The 20,009-nt window shown below is 38.5% G+C and overlaps 1 protein-coding gene across 10 annotated transcripts in view; it reads right to left on the bottom strand.

Moving 5' to 3' along the window:
- The window catches only part of QKI (QKI, KH domain containing RNA binding), a 323,675-nt gene that overhangs the window by 117,014 nt on the left and 186,652 nt on the right, over nucleotides 1–20,009 (bottom strand). For 6 of the 10 annotated variants that reach the window (XM_065401352.1, XM_065401353.1, XM_065401354.1 and 3 more), the window contains exon 4: nucleotides 6,431–6,481. The exons of the other annotated variants lie outside the window; for them this stretch is intronic. In XM_065401352.1, the coding sequence (XP_065257424.1) occupies nucleotides 6,431–6,481 (51 nt within the window). The remainder of the gene's footprint in view (nucleotides 1–6,430; nucleotides 6,482–20,009) is intronic. 10 annotated transcript variants of the gene reach the window in all.

The following is a 20,009-nucleotide window of genomic DNA, read 5'->3' as shown; positions in this document are numbered from 1 at the left end:
CTCTCTTGCTTCTGTTGCTGCCTTCAGAAGTGGGTGGCGGCTGCTGACTGAGGTCCCAGCTCTGCAGGCAGCAGCATAGAAGTAAGAGTGGCAATACCATACCATGCCATATTTACTTCTGCACTGCTGCTGGTGGCGGCTTTGCCTTCAGAGCAGGGCTCCTGGCCAACAGCTGCCACTCTCCGGCCACCCAGCTCTGAAGGCAGCTGTGCAGAAGTAAGGGTAGCAGTACCGCAACCCTCCCTACAATAACCTTGTGACCCCTCCGCCCCAACTTCTTTTTCGGTTAGGATCCCTACAATTACAACACCATGAAATTTCACATTTAAATAGCTGAAATCATGAGGGCCCTACTCATGGGGCAGGTATAGCATCACGTGATGCAGGTTTCTCAATCTCACTTTTCAATGGGCATCCTACTAGATTGCCAGGCGCTTTTCAACTGAAGTGTCTGTGTGGGGGGTGGGGGTGGGGGGAGAGAAGAGGCGGCAGTGTGTGAGACAGGGCGTTTGTGTGTGTGAGGGGAGAGAAAGTGCGTGCTGGGGTAGTTTGTGAGAGAGTGGGGGGAGTGTGTATGAGAGAGAGATGGGGTGTGTGTTGGGGGAGAAAGTGTCAGCATGCTGTCTCTATGTTCAGACAGCTGCCTGGAAGCAACCAGTTCTGAGGGAGGGGGACACCATCAACATCAGCCCTCACCTCCCTCCCTGACTCTGCGCAGCACAGCAGTCTCAGTCTCAGTCTCGCGCACACACACACACACACACACACTTGCCTGCCTGCCTCCCTTTGTGTTTGTAGTGCAGGAGAGAGCAGCATTCCACCTTAATGGTTTGCTCTCTGCTGCCAGAGCTGAGTGGCATGCTCAGCTCTCAGAACTTCCTGGAGCTTTGAAAGGGGAGGGGTGCATGCCTGTGTAGCAGGAATGCAGGGCAGCGGAGCGGTCACAGCGGGTATTGTGGGCTACTAGGGGAGGCCAGTTATGGCGATATAATGAGTGGCAGTGCCTACACTGATGCTTTGTCACTTTAAGTTTGCTGCAAAAAGCTTTATGCCTTTTGTCGACGTGGTTTTATTTTATCAAAACAGAGCAGTTTTGTCACCAAAAGTGGCAGAGCCATTGCAACTCCACTGTTTTGCTGCCAAAAGTGGCCTTTTCCCACCAAAATTCTGTAGTGTAGACAAGGTCTAAAACAAGGATTTCAACATCTGTTTTGTATGAAAAATACAGTGCATCTTCCTGAAATTTACAGCACTTACTCCAAGTACACAATTAATTTAAGAATTTACAAGTAAATGTTAGTCTATGAATTAAAAACTGGGTCCTTTTAGAAATTTGGCATCTGTCTCTTTTCTTTGTCCTGAGTGAACTTACAAATGGAACAACACAATTTCCATGCAGTTAAAACTGAAATCTCGTGAACAGGCTATGTTTGAAGATATTAAATTGTAATTCGCTATATAACTAACGGATGTTGTATCTAACTGTTATTCCTACATAATCATAATAAACACACAGGTCAACACCTAGATAACACTTAAGTGGGCCTACTGTGACAGAGGTAACTCACCCAACCACCAGTTCCTCTACAGTTAATTTGCACACAGCAATTCTATTAGTTGTTATGGCTCAGTGGTATGAGGGAGCCATACCACTGAGGGAACACTGTCAAGAGTTGGCATAAGTAGATTAACTGGCCCAACTGTCACTGCTCTTTAAAGATAGTGTGACTGTGCACTAGTTTAGGCATCAGTGTTTAAAAAGCTCCTGGTAGCAGTGCCACTGACTCACAACAGGACACAATGGAACGCAAGAGCTGGACTCTTCCTGCCCCATTTCACATAGCAATGGTCTCAGTTATACAGCCCCCTCCCACTCAGTAAATGGCAAAATTAAGGGCCAGAGTCACTAATACTCTTCAGCTGCTTTGCTCTACTCTGGTGACACAAAGCAATTGTGAGTTCAATTTAATTGGCTGGTGCTCTCTGGCTGCTTTCACTGTTTTGGGGTACCAGTGAACCTCTCCTTAAAAATGAAACTCAATGCTACGTATCTATAAATTATTAGAATTATTGCATGGTATTGCAACACTTTGGGCTCCTTGTTCAGTGTTTGCAGGTGAAATTTAAAATAAGAATAAAAAAAAAATCAAAGGAAATAGAGGAAAAACTACATTAAAATGGAGTTAAGGTTGAGAGTACACTTAAGACTCTCAAACAACTCTGGAATGATATCATGAGAGGAAAATACATATGAAACAAATGAAATGGATCTTTAATCTAATCTGGGACCAAAAACACTAAACTGCATTAATCATAATTATACAATTATCGCACGCTAATCATTACTACAGGACCAACTTAAGGTAGTCTAGGTGCCTAGACTGTGCGTTTCTTATCTTGATGTTTGAATTTTTTAAGAATAAAACTTAATCCTGAATTTCCAGGTTTTCAGATAATGACAACATCCCTGTGATTTTTATACCTTTAAGCTAATGATATATACTCTCAATCCCTAACTCCATTTTAACAGTTTTTTTGTTTGGAAATATATTTCTGTCATTCCTTGCTAGCTAGAAATTTAGGGCCCAATCCTGCACTATTTATGTTAATGGGCGTTTTGTCATTGACTTTAATGGGAGCAGGATCGGATCCTCAATTAGTATAGTAGTCAAACTAACACTGAAATGGAGTACTGTAGGGTTGTAAAATAATTTTACATTTTTAGACCGTGAAATCAGTCTCTTTTTCTGATTCTCCAATGCTTGAAATACTGTATTAACTTCATCATAGATTTTCGATTTGCCACTAAATTTACAGCCAAGCTATGACTGCATCTCTCTTAGCCAGTATCATATTTTTAAAAGATAAATAAGATTACAGTCTTTCCCATGAATAAGAGTTGAAAATCCATTATATTTTAAATTTCAATGGTTATTCTTTACAGGTCCCATATACCACCCAAACAACACTACAGTATAAAAACAGATAGTGTGAAATCCCTTTTGAACATTTTGCTTATTTTCAAGTCACTGTGTATTTTTCAAGTCACTGTGTATTAGGGTTAGAAATGACTAGTATTGTGTCTAGGTCCCAGAGTACCCAATTACTGCAGTTTTGGGCACTGTCAATAATGGGATCTTAGCAAGCTTCATACAATCAACAGGGGGAAATTCAACTTAAGAATTGCTTTTAAGTCAAATGTACATTAACATGGTACTATCAAGGAAAATTCTATTTAAACATGCTTCCTGAAAGATCAATTGCAGTTAGTAGTTCTACAGCTGTTGCTTAGGAGACATAATTATTCTTCCAAAGCTACCAAGACAAAATGGCACACTTATCCTTTAGACTAGTTAATATAAACTGATGTGCGGGGGTAAAGGCCACAGATCTAAAGTTCTTAAAATTAAATTTTGTTGAGCGTTAATACAAAAAATTAACCTTTTACTCCTAAATAGCCAATCTGGCACTAAATTACATTCACCATAACACCAACGAGTAAAATGTATTTAATCACAAATCTAGTACATGGTCTCTGCATCTGGAAAACCAAGTCTAGAACAGGTAAATTAAATGAGTCTCAAGAGGTTGAACTTTTCAGTCTATTAGCACAACAATATGCTGCCACATGAAAAACAACTCCTCTTTCTGTGGTATCGTCAAGTCAACCCTCTCTGACCATTGAAGGAGCAGCACTGACTAATACTGGAGGGAATCATGAATCAATTGTATTTGCTAGAAGGAATTCTGCCACAACATTCAGACAAAGCAGGGATGGGAAAACTACATGGAAGAGAGGAGCAAATCAGCAGGGATTCCTAGAAGGACAAAAAAATTAATGCAATACATTTCTAAGTAACTCATGTATTCTTGTACTCCTTTATTGGCAGAAACTTGCAGAGATTTAGAAGAACATTTTCACTGGTTCTACTCTTTCAGAATCTTGTAAAACTACTAGGTTTTGTAAAAATATCTACTGAAAGTGACTCAGGAATCCATTCTGGCTTTAGGTGAAGTCAGTCAAATTTCACAGTGAGGTTACTACACTTAAATGTTGTGGACACAGCACAACTTGAACAAAGGCAGTGAGGTGGGGAGAAAGGTATTGGGAGTATGCCCTCATTTATACATGCTTAATTCTGATTTTTTTCTATTTTATTAAAAGATTAATGCAACTGTTATACAACAAAATATGAAACTGCTTTCTGTGGACCAGATTGTGCTTGGCCCCTACTCAGGTAATTAGGGGGCAGTGGGCTAACTAGAAAACTTTGTCCCTCCATTGTGCAGCCTGCATTAGGCCCAAGCACAACTGCAGTCAACTCAGTAGAGCATAGGGATAGCTTCCTTCCTGCTCTGATGGGGGTGGTTAAGCTGAATGCCACAAAGAAGCATAGAAGCAAACACTACCTTCCTGGCATGCAGGTGGAATTTTGAGGCAGAGTTTCCCCAAAACTTTCCTCCTTAATACTGGGCTGTGCCTAAATGGCACAACTGAGCTTTATATTATATAGACACAGAAAAAAGTTACCTATTATCCAGCATAAACTTATTCTTCCATTCACAAAACACCAAGATGAGTGCTAAAAAGTTTAGTGTGTCATTTTTCATTAGTATTCTCTATGTTGCACAGTATTTTGCAGACAAAGATTAATGTTTACTTTAAATCAGGGGTCGGCAACCTTTCAGAAGTGGTGTGCCGAGGCTTCATTTATTCACTCTAATTTAAGGTTTCGCGTGCCAGTAATACATTTAAACGTTTTTAGAAGGTCTCTTTCTATAAGTCTATGATATATAACTAAACTATTGTTGTATGTAAAGTAAATAAGGTTTTAAAAATATTTAAGAAGCTTCATTTAAAATTAAATTAAAATGCAGAGCCCCCCGGACTGGTGGCCAGGACTCAGACAGCATGAGTGCCACTGAAAATCAGCTGGTGTGCCGCCTTCGGCACGCGTGCCATAGGTTGCCTACCCCTGCTTTAAATGTTAACCATTTTATTTTAATCTTTACATTGTACTGTTATGACCTGAGAATTCTACTGTATCTGTAAAAAATGGAAGTAATCACTGAAATAGGAACCAGAGCCAAAATATAAAAGTTCACAGTTTTCACTATTTTCTCCATCATGTCTCTAGCATGCTAATAATTCACGAAACTAAAAACGAAGATGTAAATACTTCACCTCTTTGCCCTACAGATGTCAATTAATGTCCATCTAGGTTTAAGGTTAAGAAATTCTAGTTATTGGAAAATGAAAAGTCTCATTTATACATGTGCATCTTTGAACAAGAAAATTAAAACAGTGCACACACTAGTTCGTTCCTGGTGGACACAGAAAGCCTTTATTACAACTGATATGAAATCTCAAAAGGATTATTTATTATACATGGAAACATTACAGGAATCACATCTAAAGAGACGTGCACAAATTGACCCATGTAAACCATGCCAACCTAACTGAAGTAGTTAGTAGTACATCAGCAACTACTCCGTTTTGCCCAAGATTACTCCATGGCAGCAGCCAAAGGCTCAGTGTTTAGACTGAGGTACTGAGACAGAGAGCTGCTTCCTCAAACTCTTCTGTGGGTGGCAAAAACAGGACCCAAGAATGCCTGCAGGAGACATCCAACCCCAGCCACAGAAATGTCACCTCCCAGGGGATTAACCATTGCTTTTTAAAATAAATTTTAAAAAAAAGCAGCCGCTATCATGATCGGCTCTACCGCCGCCGCTTCAGTCTTCGGCAGCAATTCGGCAGCTGGTCCTTCGCTCCAAAAAGGAGTGAGGGACCCGCCGCCGAATTGCCGCCTAAGAGCCGGATGTGCCGCCCCCCTCCCTTGGCCGCCCCAAGCACCTGCTTGCTGGGCTGGTGCCTGGAGCCGGCCCTGGCTTGAGGACAGGAGGAACTGTTGAGTTTCTCTACACAGCAATGCAGGAATTGCCACCGCAGTCTTGAGAAGAAGGTTGGAGTTGAAGGGGAAAGACAATTCTACTTACAGAAGTGTGTATTTTCAACTAACAAATCAAATAATCTAAGAAGCAGAAACTTGAGATAGAAGCTACAGCAGCTGGAGGTATGGAGCATAAATAACTGATTTTAGGAGGAAATCAACCTGATAAAACATTTCCATTTATTGATTTATATTTTGAAGATGGTCCCACAAGGAAAAGATATAGAAACTTTTTTTTAAATGCTTATATGGGCTATAACATCCAATAGGGTTAAAAAGATATTATCTACAACATGTTTCACTAGTTTAAGTGCTCACATAGACACAAACAGTAAGCAAGAAAAGCTTAAATAAATATTCTTCATACTAAGTGTACACAATGTTTGAGGCTTTTAAACTAGGCCTTCTTTAAGTTATATGTACCCCCCCAAAAAAAAATTATTGAAATTTTGACAAAAAAGTAAAAAATTACTTGCCTCTACCTCCAAAACTGCTGGATCAAGGTTGCCTCTGCTCTTAAAGGAGACCTGCAAAGGAAAAAAAACATTGGGCTTGTGCCCTACTTTGCTTCTTTAGGATGTTTAAAAGAGGCGTGAAGGTTTGGTTAAGGTGATTTTTTCTGCTTATTTACACTCAAGATTCAGGTCCTGTCTAGTCAGGAAGACACCATGATGAACAGAGAACTAATTACAAGACAACATCACAAGAACCAAGAGGGAAAACTTAGCAATTGAAAGGGAAAGCGACTATTACACTGTTTAAATTTTGTTTTCTTAACATACTTCACTTCAATGTCTAATTAACAATTTGGAGAAAGGATGTTGTGTTAAAGTTCCAATATCCCCATGCCTTCGATTGAGTTGTGAGAGCTAACATTATGCATCTTCCGAAACATGCTGTAAGTCCTCTAGAAAAACCAGGGGAAACCAGTGAGAACATTTGATATTTCTAAGGTAAAAAGCAAGCAGAAAATCAATATTTAAAATCACGTTCAGGCCCTCTTTATACATAAAGCAACAAGAAAGAGTACAAGCCCAATTTTAAATATCCTTTGCAGGTTACCTTCAATCAAAACATGATAATGGGAGACAAAGGAAGAAACAGGACATGGTTGACTAAAGGCACCCAAACTGCGTATTCTCACTGTTCACTAACCTTTCTTTGAAAAAAAGAGAGAAAAGTTTGCATATATGTACTGGCGATAACCAAAAAACAAACTTCAAGATCAGTTTCCCTGAAATATAGCAAAAAGTTTCATTTCTGGTCTCTAAGAGCAAGCTGCCAATTTTTGGACTAAAATGGAAATTCAAGCCAAAGTTATAGAATGGTGGTAAAAGTAGGGGTTATAAAAGGATAGCTGCAACCTTAACTATGGAGTTATTTCTGGTGCCTCAATAATCATTAAAAACACTGATCATATACCCTTGCATTAGCATTATACTTCTTAAGCATCAGTGTTCGTCCAACAGATGCCGCTAAAATGTGTCTTAGAAGATCTGACTCTTAGTAGCAAAAAAATTAAGTGGCTGTCTTAACCGCACATTACAAATTTTAGTTATCCTGAAAACAAGTTTATTACAACATGACAGAGAAATTTCATACAGGAATCCCGTAGAAAAATGCTTTAAGAAAAGTCCCTAGTACTGCTTGCATACACTTATAATAATAAAAATAGAGAATGAGGGCATGAAATGTAATTATTCCTAGGGAAATAAAGGAAAAGAAAAAACCCCAAAAAAGTATGAGCAGGGAGAATGAAAAGGAATTTTAAGGAAACAAAAATACGATTTTCTTTTATTCCATCTCTACTTCATTGCAACTAACTTCCACAATAGCAGGAAATAAAACCAAACTTTAAGAAACTGAATGTTTACTCAGAACAGTTTAATTTCTAGTTAAATTCTGAAAAGTGCAATGTTCTAAGCTAATATAAAGCCATTTTGTCTCAAAAAGCTAGGGTTGAAAACACTTGTGGAAATTATACAACTTATTTCCCCCTCTCTTTGGGGAAATGCTACATTGATCCTGGAACAAGAGAGGGGCTTGCTCTTTCTGGTTTATCCAGGTGCTCATATAGTGGTATCTGAGAATCTCTCAAGTATTCAAAAATAGAAAAAAAAATCCCTTTTGTCCTTCCCAGCCTGTAGGAAAATTAACTTGATTAGTTTACAGGGTTTATGGGAGGGGGTTATTATTATTATTACTTGGTTTGAGAGAGTGGTTGAGTGTCACTGTGTGTCTATGTACGAGTGAAAAATGTATTGTGGCAAAGCTAAGCCAAATAAAAGAGCTTTGCATTTAAATCTGAAAGTGATGACATCCAAGGGTCATTTTAGTTAGAGCTGTACTACCAAATACAGAAATATATTCATATTACAATTTCATCAAAAAGCACTAGGCCCAGAAGCTAGATCAAAAGTTTGATGAATTTTAACCTTTCAAAAATACTGCATAAAACCAGTATAAAAAGAGGGAACAAGTACAATTTTTTAGAAAATTCTGTGCAAGTTACCTTTAGAAACACTCAATTTAAAAAACAAATCACTTCTGTCACAAAATATTTTACCTATCATCATTACTAGTAACCCTTAAGATTCCTATAACTGAAATAGATTAGAGCAGGGAAAAAACCCTCATTCTTATTCCAGTTTCTTTGCTTTGTGTTTTTGATACCACTTACTGTTTGTTCAAGTATTTCACACATTGAAGGAGAGAAAAACACTTAAAAAATATGAAAAAGTGATTGTGAACCCCAAAGTTAGTATTGGGACACAAAGGCAGGTGTAGTAGATGAATCTACTTTTAAGTCTTTGAGACTGATTGATTTCAAAGACAAAGAGGTGGTAGTTACACAACTGTATAAATTAAGCAAGTGGTTGTGAATATTTGGATAGTTTCCAAATCTGAAGATCAGCAAATTACTTGTTTTCTTTCATAGAGACTGTACTTATTTATATGAACACAACACAATAATACTTGTATGCTTCACATACATTAATTTAGCCACCCCACCCTACTGTAGTAGGGAAGTGTCTCATTTTACATATAGGAAACTGAGGCAGAAAGACTGACTAAAGCATTGGCATAGGAATTCTGTGCCATAGCTCGGAATTGAACCAAGATATCCTGAATTCCAGTTCACTGTCTTAACAGAACATCTTTCCTTCTATTAACGAGTAATTTATTTTAAAAATTACTTTTTTAAATGAGAAAACATCTTTGAAAGTCAGGGAGTCCTGAAGAGATTTGCTACAACAGCACACACAACTACTAGACCAGGGGTCAGCAACCTTTCAGAAGTGGTGTGCCGAGTCTTCATTTATTCACTCTAATTTAAGGTTTCGTGTGCCAGTAATACATTTTAATGTTTTTAGAAGGTCTCTTTCTATAAGTCTACAATATATAACTAAACTATTGTTGTATGTAAAGTAAATAAGGTTTTTAAAATGTTTAAGAAGCTTCATTTAAAATTAAATTAAAATGCAGAGCCCCTTGGACCAGTGGCCAGGACCCAGGCAGTTTGAGTGCCACTGAATATCAGCTCGCGTGCCGCCTTTGGCACCCGTGCCATAGGTTGCCTACCCCTGTACTAGACCATATACTGAAAGTTCTCGCTCTACAAACCATCTGGTCTCTTAAGAAGAGACATCATTAGTAAGGAATACACTTAAAACGATTAATCCTACAGAGTACCTAAATCATAGAATACTATTATACATCAGCTCTGTGAGAAAATTGTCAGTCAAAAAAATGCCCTAGAGATGTATTCAAACTACATAACAATGATGCTGGTAAGTAAATGAACAGTATAAAAAGCTTCCTGCCACTTTGCTGTTCTCACCATTTCTTACACCTGGAGCTGGTATAAGGTTTAAAGTGAAAAATACTCTAACAGAATCCCTATGCCAAACTGCCCATATTAAATATTTGAAACTCAGGCTGAATTTTATAAAGCTTTCCCATTAAATGATCAATGCTTCTTAACATCTAACAAGTCACAGTATTATAAATTATTTTGCATGAGAAAGTAACTACAGCTATTGTGCTAATCCACTTAAGTATCTGATATTGGTAACATTTGTGCTTAGCTACTGGAACATCAGGAATGCACAATATTCAGGAAAAAGCTTTCAGAGTAAGCTAAATTCTCTGCAAGGTGTACATACTGTAGGAATACTACTTACCTGTAATTTTTTTTGAAGATAGGAGTTAAAAATATATCCCAGTCTTGTGTTCCTACTCATGAATATGATCAAATCTGGAACGAACAGTAGCAAAATCTGACCCACTAAATTGTCTAAGCAGATGAACGCCAGCCTCATGCATCTATGTTGTTTTGATCAAATTTTAATAAGGGCTTAGTAAATAAATATTTCTCAACTTCGGTGGGGAATGAACATAAATCTACTTTAAAGGGCATGGCTACACTTGCAGATGTAGCGTGCTTTGAGTTAAACCAGCCTTCGTAGAGCTCAGTAGGGAAAGCGCTGCCATCTGTTCACACTGACAGCTGCAAGCGCACTGGCATGGCCACATTAGCAGCTCTTGCAACAGCCACAGAGAGCAGTGCATTGTGGTAGCTATCCCAGCATGCAAGTGGCTGCAACGTGCTTTTCAAATGGGGGGGGGGGGGTGGAGTGTGTTGAGTGTATGTGGGGGGAAAGAATGGGTTTTTGGGGGGCTGAGAGCATGTCAGCATGCTGTCTTGTAAATTCAGAAAGCAGCAGACCCCCTTCACTCCTCCGCGCCCCTCTCTCTCTCTCTCTCTCACACACACACACACACACACACACACACACACACACACACACACACACACACAGAGTAATGGTTGCTTTGTCTTGGAGCAGATAAGCATGCCTGCTGGAGCTTTCAAAGGGCATATCCGCATTCCTGCAGCGATTACAAAACAATGACAAGAGTGGCCACTTGACTTAAGGGGATTATGGGACGGTTCCGGAGGCTGATCAGAGTGCAGTAATGCACCACCTCGTTCACACTGATGCCTGGGCATTTCAGCCAATGCGCACCAAGCGTTAATCTTCTCGCCGAGGTGGAGTACCAGGAGCGCTCTAGCCCTGGAGTCAGAGCACTCTACGTGCCTTGCCAGTGTGGATGGGTAGTGAGCTAGGGCGCCCGGGGCTGCTTTAATGCGCTCTAACTTGCAAGTGTAGCCAAGCCCTCAGTCACTATGTACATAGAAGAATCAGGCATACAGTTTGTCTTCTCCAAATACAAGAGTTACAACAGATCCGACAACGAGAAATGACTCATGCAGGTATGTCCCTGGAAGAACAAAGCACTCAAATACTGAAGACTTGTCTTCTGGAAGAAAGATACCCTAGACAGTGAACAAGAACATTTAAATAAAAATGTTTAAAAAGTAGGCTAGTCTCAATCAAGTAAACATACACTGTACAACTTGAGAGGAGACAGGAGGGGAATAAATGAGTTGAGTCATTGGACCATTACAATTCTCTCTTTTTAAAAACATGTCACTGATAAACCAAAACTGGATTAATGTCATGACACAAAATGTGTATACAGTAATACACATTTGTTTCATAAATATAAATAGAAAACTATACAGTAGATCTGTAAATCTGCTGGATGGGAAGTGATGGAAGCCTGGCTACCGTTGCTGGCATTACTCTACCTAAATGAACCTTGCAGGTGAACAGGATCTTCAAGTGTAAATGATGCTAAAAAATCAGAATGAAAAAAGCAGTCAGACGTATTTTTAGATGCAGTTTGATGGAAGATAGGCCAGATGAAACCTATTTGCTGATGTAAACCTATTTGCTGGATTAACTAACTGTTTGTTTCCCTTCCAGCCTATTTTACATCCAGATTTTTGGAGGGCATCTCTGAAATGGTGATGGGGGTATGAGAAATATATTAGAGTAATTAGCCACAATGTCACTGTAACACCATGTTTGGGAAAAGATTTCAAATGCATACATGTACCGCAACTTTTTGTAACTATGTAGTGTGGATGAACCACCTGTGAAACTCACTTATATGACAAAGGACAAACTGAAAGCACTATCACCTGAAAAAATAAAGTAAGGAGATATAAAATTTGACCTAACAAATCTCCTGACTTTAATATTTTAAAATGCAGTAATCCCGACAAGATGACCTGCAAAGGAAAATAATTGTTGGAATCCTATTTTGCGTCTATTATGCTTTAAAAAAGTATAAATATACCTTCCCCACCACAAGAGTTATTTTCTGCTTACTTTTACATGATAAATATGAACTCTTGTCTTTTGCTTATTTTTACATTATGAAGTCATCCCCGTCCCCCCGAAAGTCTCTATAAAAGAAGAACAGTATTGGGACAATATCACAAGAGATTAGATACTGAAGTATGAGCAATTTTTAGATGTTAAAACGTTTTGTTTGTTTTAGTTTAACAACTATTTAACTCAAACCCCTAACAAAAACTCCAAGGAAAAGTTGTATTTTATAGTTTCAAAACGCCATTTCTATGACTGACAAATGAGAAAAGTTCTCACTCCAATTCTTTAAGCCTCCAAGTATGCCAACATATAAACATGGATAATAAAATTTTATAATCCTGATATTTAAGGAAAAAGAAGAATACTTTAAAGTTTTCCACAAACCCCCCTTCCTTCCCCCCCCGCCCCCCCAGGGGAGTGTCTCAGTGTCGGGGCAAGGGGTTGGGGCATCGGAGAGGGTTTGCGGTGTTGACTCTGTGAGGGAGTTTGGGTGTGGGAGGGGACTCAGTTTTGGGGATTGGAGTGCGGGAGGGTGTGTGGGCTCCGGGCAGGGCTTACCTGAGACAGCTCCCTGGAAGTGGTGACATCTCCCCCTGGGTCCGGCCAATAGGAGCTGCAGAGCAGGCACTCATGGCGGGGGCAGCACACAGAGCCCTCCTGGTCGTCCCTGCGCCTAGGACCCAGAGGGAGCTGTCGCCACTTCCAGGGAGCTGCGCAGTGCCAAGTAGGGAGCCTGACAGCCCTGCGCCAACCAGATGCCTGGCAAGCAACCCCAAAACATCGGGACAAATGGTGTCCCGATCGTACATCGGTCGGGATGCGGGACAAAGAGTTAAATATCGGGACGTCTGGTCACCCTAACTGCTGGATGCAGTACAACTGTTCTGTTGGAACAGACCCATAGTCAATAGGTGCAGCTACATTGTGAAACATGTTCCACAGGACCCAACCACACAACACACTGTTCAGAATGCTAAGTATTTGTACCATTGATTTAATACAGACAAGATTTGAGCCTGAGTAGGCCACAAAAATCAGACTCATTAACTATGATGGTGCAAGGGGTACACGGCAGACTGAAAACCTCTGCCACTAAAGCAAGTTCCAGGGCAAACTTTCATGACATAAAGGAAGAATCCTCCAGAAAGTATTTGAGAATAGAACATTAGGAGCATCATTCCTGATATACACCTCTTGTAGCGATGCACATCTTCAGCTCTGATCATGAAAAGATGTGCTAGATTTTTCACTAAATTGTGTGTAAATCTTTTAAACATGACAATTTACAGAAGTTAGTCTCAAAGATGGACTATTTCAAGGAGGAGGCCAAACTTCAGTTTCTAGGTACATTTTACATTCTAAAGATTTTTGTCTGTTAGAATTGAAAGAAATTTAAGATCACATCTCTTTAAAATTTCCCCAGAGCTACTTTTTTCAGGCTTCTACAACATCAGATTTCAAAAGTGAAGCCTACAATTTCACACCGAGCTTTCAGACCATTTAAAAACCAAATTCAGGGCAATTCTAGGGAGGGGTGTAGATATAAAAAAATGCAGAAAATGTTTTGGCTTGCTCACCTTAACTGGTATTTTACCAACTTGAAGATGAAAATAATATTGGATCTCAGTGGAAAATTTATATTCTGTGAAGCTGCATCCCTGACGCTGCCACCCATCTGGATTCCCAGCTCTGCTCCCCCAGTGCGTACTGACTCAATAGCCCTCTTACCCTATCTGCTCCCCAACTACTGTTCATGCCAGAAATGAGAGTAATTTGCCCAAGAAGCAAAATTTCCAGCTCCACTGGGGAGGCAACTTCCTAAGGATCACCACAAAGTGAAGCCTATCTCTAAGGAGCCTTACAAGACTAGATAGGAATCCATGTGGCAAACTGTAGCACATATCCAAGCGTGGTGGGAAAATCTACAGGGGTGGTTAAGACCACCAGGGAAGGCATGGGTTTCATACATGCTCAGGGCTGATGATGTCTTCTGGTGACAGCGACAAACACTAAGAAAAGAAGGAATATTTTTCCAATCTTAAGCTTAACATGCTTAAAATTGGGAATACTTTCAACACCGAGGAAAGGCTTCCTCTCCACTATATTCCACATAATTCCATCTCCCTTCACAGCCTCCATACATACTGATGTGCAAAAAGCCTATAGCAGAGAAGCTCTACTGCAGTGACCAACCTTATTATGACGACTCAACATTGGTTCAAACAGGGCTGCTCTCTTCCAGACATAATATCTACATATCAACGCTACTTAAGCTTTTGCTGATAATTAAGAGGGATTTTCACTCATTACATATGAAAACCCACAACGCACACCTCAAAATCTTATTCAAATGCACAACCTTAACTCCAAGCTAAGAAAAGTTTAGGAAGAAATTAACAATTACATAGTTAAAAAAATAAGTATTAAAATAAGTATTAGTCAAGTATCTGCAGATAACAAAAATCAGTTACATGAAATCATGTATTCGACTGAAATTGAGGCATGTACAATATTAGTAAACAACTTACAAAAAAAGAAATAATGCATTCATCTAGGACAACCCACAATCAAGAAAGAGATGAATCAATTTCATCTGAAGCTAAATGTTATACTGACCCATTCCTATTCATTACAAATTCAGCTTCCTTACTTGTCTGTAGTACTTGAGAGGAAATTGGGAGACCAACTAAAGAAACCACACGGAGATCACTTTATGTTGAAGATGTCAGTCTACAAAATACAAGTTCAACCAAAATCCTAGGTCATACTACCCATTTTCCCCACAAAAACTCTGCTTTTCCCATTTTTAACAACTATTTGTATATTCACTTTAGTCATGCAATAAGTTTGACTTCTAATAGTTATCCCAGTATGTTCTCTGAAATGTATCGATCACTTATATTCCCAACAAAACACTTATCAAAAGATGAAAACCATAGCAAATGTATACATCTTACATCTTCTATTAAAAGCACTGTCTTTAGGTAAGTCATTTTAAAGTTTCTTTATATATCTTACAAACACCAACTAAGATTATTAAAACATTTTTCAAATCCAGTTTGCTTTTCACCAATTATGCTTTTTGTCTGCTTTCTGCATTTTATTCGGCGTGGACATCAAAACCAGACTGGTCAGTTTTGAGGTGTATCATTCACTGACATAATGCTGTGCTTAGCTTTCAAACACTACTGGAGAATGTTTCAAAGCCTCATAAAACATTGCTACTGACACTAGGTTTGTAAAACTAATTTACAAATGGTAAGTCTAAAATTATGTGATACCATACTTTTATTTAAAAGTATAAACCACACATGAATACATACAGAAAGCAATGAAGAGTATAAAATATGCATTTTGGTATTTCTAAAAGAATCTCATTTAGCAAAAAATAAATATATAAAAGCAACCAGCATTTGGCTAAGCATATCTTTTGAAAGTTTCCTAGATTAAGATGAGATGAAACCATTATGATCATCTAGTCGGATTTAGCATTTTCACCTATTTTCACCATATTCCTGCATCTGGACTATAACTTCTGGCTGAATTACACTTTATTTATTTTTTTTTTTTAAGAAAGACATCCAATTTGATTAGAACACTTCAAGTGATGGAGAATTCACTACATCTCATTAAGCTGTTCCAGTGGTTAATCATGCTCTCAAAGATTTTAATCTTTCTTTCAAATTTGAATGTGTCTAGCTTCAACTACCAGCCACTAGATCTTGTTATGCTAAATTGGAGAACTCTCTAAAATCAGAAATCTTTTCCTCAATGAGGTATTTATAGACAGTGATCAAGTCATCTTTTAAAACTTCTCTCGGATAAACTAAATAGATAGTTTCTTAAGTCTCTCTCTGTAAGGCAGGCTTACCAGACAGTAGTCATTCTTGTTACTCTATTCTGAATACTTTCCTATTTTTCAAAGTCCTTTACAAAGTCTGAACACCAGAAGCAGACACATTCCAGTAATAGTCTCTCCAATGGTACATATATTTTAATACTTTCTCTCTGTACTCCTACTCAATATTTCCATTTAAACATCCAAAGATGATGTGAGCTCTCTTAGCTGCAGCATCACATTGGAGTTTACGTTCATTTGGTTATCTGTCATGATCCCTAAATCTTTCAGGGAGACTGTTTTCCAGGATATAGCACCCCATCCTGTAATTGTGACCTATATTATTGCTCGTTCCTAAGCTCAAAACCTTCCTTTCGGCTATATTAAAATGCAAGTTTGAATGAGCCCTGTTTACAAAGCAACTTATATTACACTGTTCAACTGACTTGTTCTCCTTATTTACCACTCCACCAATGTTTATATCTGTAGCAAAGCTTTTATATTTTCTTTCATATCACTGATAATGAATACACACACACAGAATAGCACTGAGCCAAGACTAGATAATTAGGGTACCCTACTAGAAACCCCCTCATTTAACCGATTCCAGTAACAATTCTGCTTTGAGATCCATAAATTAACAAGTTTTTAATCCATTTTGTGTGTGCACATTGACTTTGCATAGTACTAATTTTTTTATTAGCATATCATGGAGTAGTAGGCTTTTATAAGGGAATTGACTTAAGTATATTGTAAGTCAACAGTTACCTTTATCAACTAAACTTGTAATTTTATTAAAAAGTATCAGATTTGTCTGACAAATTGTGTTTTCCATAACCCAGGTATACTGGCATGTTAACAACCCAGAATACATTACTGACTGAATCTCACATCAACTATTCCAAGATTTTGCCCAGGACTGATAGACTAACTAGTCTCTAGTTACCTGGATCAGCCCATTTAAAGAATGGTAGAAGATTTTTGTGAAAAAAATTATAATTAAAAGTCACTTTCTGAAATATAGATTTGTCCTTGTAAAAATTTATCAGCAGCTGTAATTTAAAACTTCTTTAGACACCACACATTAGCTGTTCTGATATGTAATACAAAAACATAAGCTAAGGTGTGATGACTATTCAATTTGTGGGATCTAGTGATAATTCAAACCCCCCAGTCATATTAAGATAAAGAAAAAGTATTTTCCTCTGTAAAATTGTCATTTTAACAACTATTTCAATTTCTATTCTAGTCAATGGAAAATAAGTTAAATCATTGCTTCAGAAAGGATCTTTACTCACATCCATGCCCTTAGATGAAAGGAAGTGAAATGGAAGATTCGATTTTTTAATGTTTATAACTAAGTAATAGAATTCAGTTCCAACTCCTCATCTTTAAAGTATTTGATTTTATATTTAATGGATATTTAAAAAATTAGAACTTTTGTAAAATGGTCAATGATTTTCTTCAACTTTTTGTCCAGTTCATGATTAGAAAATCTTGCAGCTAGCTTCCTGAAAGGGACAATCTGTCCAGGCAGACTGATTTTTGGGGACTACTAAGTAAACCAGCGGTTCTGAACCAGGGGTACGTGTACCCCTGGTGGTACACAGAGGTCTTCCGGGGGGACATCAACTCATCTAGATATTTGCCTACTTTTACAACAGGCTACGTAAAGCACAAGTGAAGTCAGTACAAACTATAATTTTATACAGACAAAATGAGCAAGTAATCAATTTTTCAGTAATAGTGTGCTGTGACACTTTTGTATTTTTATGTCTGATTTTGTAAGTAAGTAGTTTTTAAGTGAGGTGAAACTTGAGGGTACACAAGCCAAATCTGACTCCTGAAAGAGATATAGTAGTCTGGAAAGGTTGAGAACCACTGAAGCAGACAGTCAAGAATGTTCAAATACAGATTAATCAAGCCTGATGGATTCGTTAAAGGTTTTTTTCATCCAAACTGCTGAGTAGGCAAGAACCCTTAGATTTCATATGATACACTTACTCTTGCTTGGGCTAGCCACTCTGGGAGAATGCCTTATTACAACTCAAAGTACTCCAAAAATAAGTTACAAGGGAAGTTGGAAGCATGGCCATAAACTCTTAGACGTAGTGACAAAAGATGACTTGATGCCCTTGTCCTTGCCCACACCATCAGACCTCCAAAGCCATGTGACTTCAAGAAAGGCCCATGCTTCCTTCCCTGGCAACTGACCATTGTTGCTGGGTTCCATCACCTCATCATGAGCCAACAACTAAGACACAAAAAATCCCGTAGCAACTAGGAGACTGGCTAGCTAACAAACTGAAGAAGCTGAGAAGATCACTTTCTATGGCAAGCAATATTCTATAAACGTTTGAAACGTTTTAAGATTGAAGAGTTCAAATGATCATCTTAAGTATACAACTGAACACCTGTAAATCCCCAAAGGACTGCTCCTAAATTGCTCAATGGCAGATATGACTTAAACTGCTTATTCATAAATGTTACACTTCCATGCTTTGCATTACAGGAGTTTGCATATCAACACTCAGAAATTTTTGGTTTGTTAAGTTGGATTATCAAAGTCCTCCTTATAAAGTGTATGGAAATATCTGTAGCCAGCCATCAAATCAGGGGAGGGAGAGAACCAAAACACTTATTAATGAAAGACGAACAAGGTGGTTTCTTTGGGTTTATAAGTAAGTCTTAGCAAACTCAACTGGAAATTTTTCTCCCCTGCATGTTCCTTGTTTGACCGAACTGTTTGAATACTGAATTGGCTCCCATATTGTGTGTGTTTTAGAAGTCAACTTATAAACAACCAATTTTTAGATGTTGCATAAAAACTGTTTACTGATGTGAAATTATTGTATTTTAATCTATTTTATTTTAACCTAGTTATTTGGATTTTTTGGGGGGCAACATGTTTGTATAGCTTTATTTTAGTTTACAGCTAGGTATAGTTAATAAAATACATATAAAATTGGAGCTGTGTGTCATATCAATGTTTCTTGAATTAGATGCCTGGGAACTTTAAGAACTAGAGAACTTGTGGGGTAATTAACTAAGGTAGCCTTCTAAAAGGAGGCTCCAATTTGATGTTCTCACAAACACACAAAATGCTTTTCTCTAGCTTTAAAAAAATGAGAGAACAGTGAATCAGGGAACAAAGACTCAGAATACAATACACTCCAGATGTGACAAATTCACTCTAAGTATTCAAGTGTTGATGTTCTACTCTAAGGCCTTGTCTATACTACCAAGTTTTGTTGACAGAAGTTACGCTGCTTTAATTAAAGCACTTTAAACAAACCAGTGTTACACGTCCACACTATGCTCCTTGTGTTGGCAGAGCACATCCACATTAGCAGCTCTTGCATGGACATAGAGAGCAGTGCACTGTGGGTAGTTATCCCATTGTGCCACAGGGTGCTTTGGGAAGGGTTTGCAATGCCTCATGGGGCAGGTAAAGCATCACATGATGCAGGTTTCTCAATCTCACCATTCCATGGGCATCCTACTAGATAGCCAGATGCTTTTCAACTGAAGTTTATGGGGGACAGGTGGGGGGAGGGGGAGAGAAGAGTGAGAGATAGGGAGTGTATGTGGGGAGAGGAAGAGAAACAAATTGTGTGTTGGGGAAGTGAGAGAGAGATTGTGTGTTGGATTGTATATGAGAGTGTGTGTTCAGGCTATGCAAACTATTTATGGGATGCCTCTTTTTTCTCTGCCCATATTATCAACAGCTCGCTTTCCTTAATTATATCATTGCTCCTGATACTGGATTATACATGTGATGGTGGTCCTGCTGTCTCTCTATATCCTCAATAGGACATTCTTGAGTCTATGGTAAAAAAAAAAAAAAAGATGCAGCACCGGAGGAAGCATGGATGGCTTCTTAGCTGCTGCTAACACACGAGGTGCAAGGTCCGGGTTCTGAACCAAACCAAGAGGAGATAGAAAAATGGCATTAAGCCCAAAGCTGGTGGC

Source organism: Emys orbicularis, chromosome 3 (genome assembly GCF_028017835.1).
Source record: "Emys orbicularis isolate rEmyOrb1 chromosome 3, rEmyOrb1.hap1, whole genome shotgun sequence".
Taxonomy (NCBI): Eukaryota; Metazoa; Chordata; order Testudines; family Emydidae; genus Emys; species Emys orbicularis.
The sequence above is the reverse complement of the archived record's forward strand: the minus strand, read 5'-3'. Positions and strand labels throughout refer to the sequence as shown.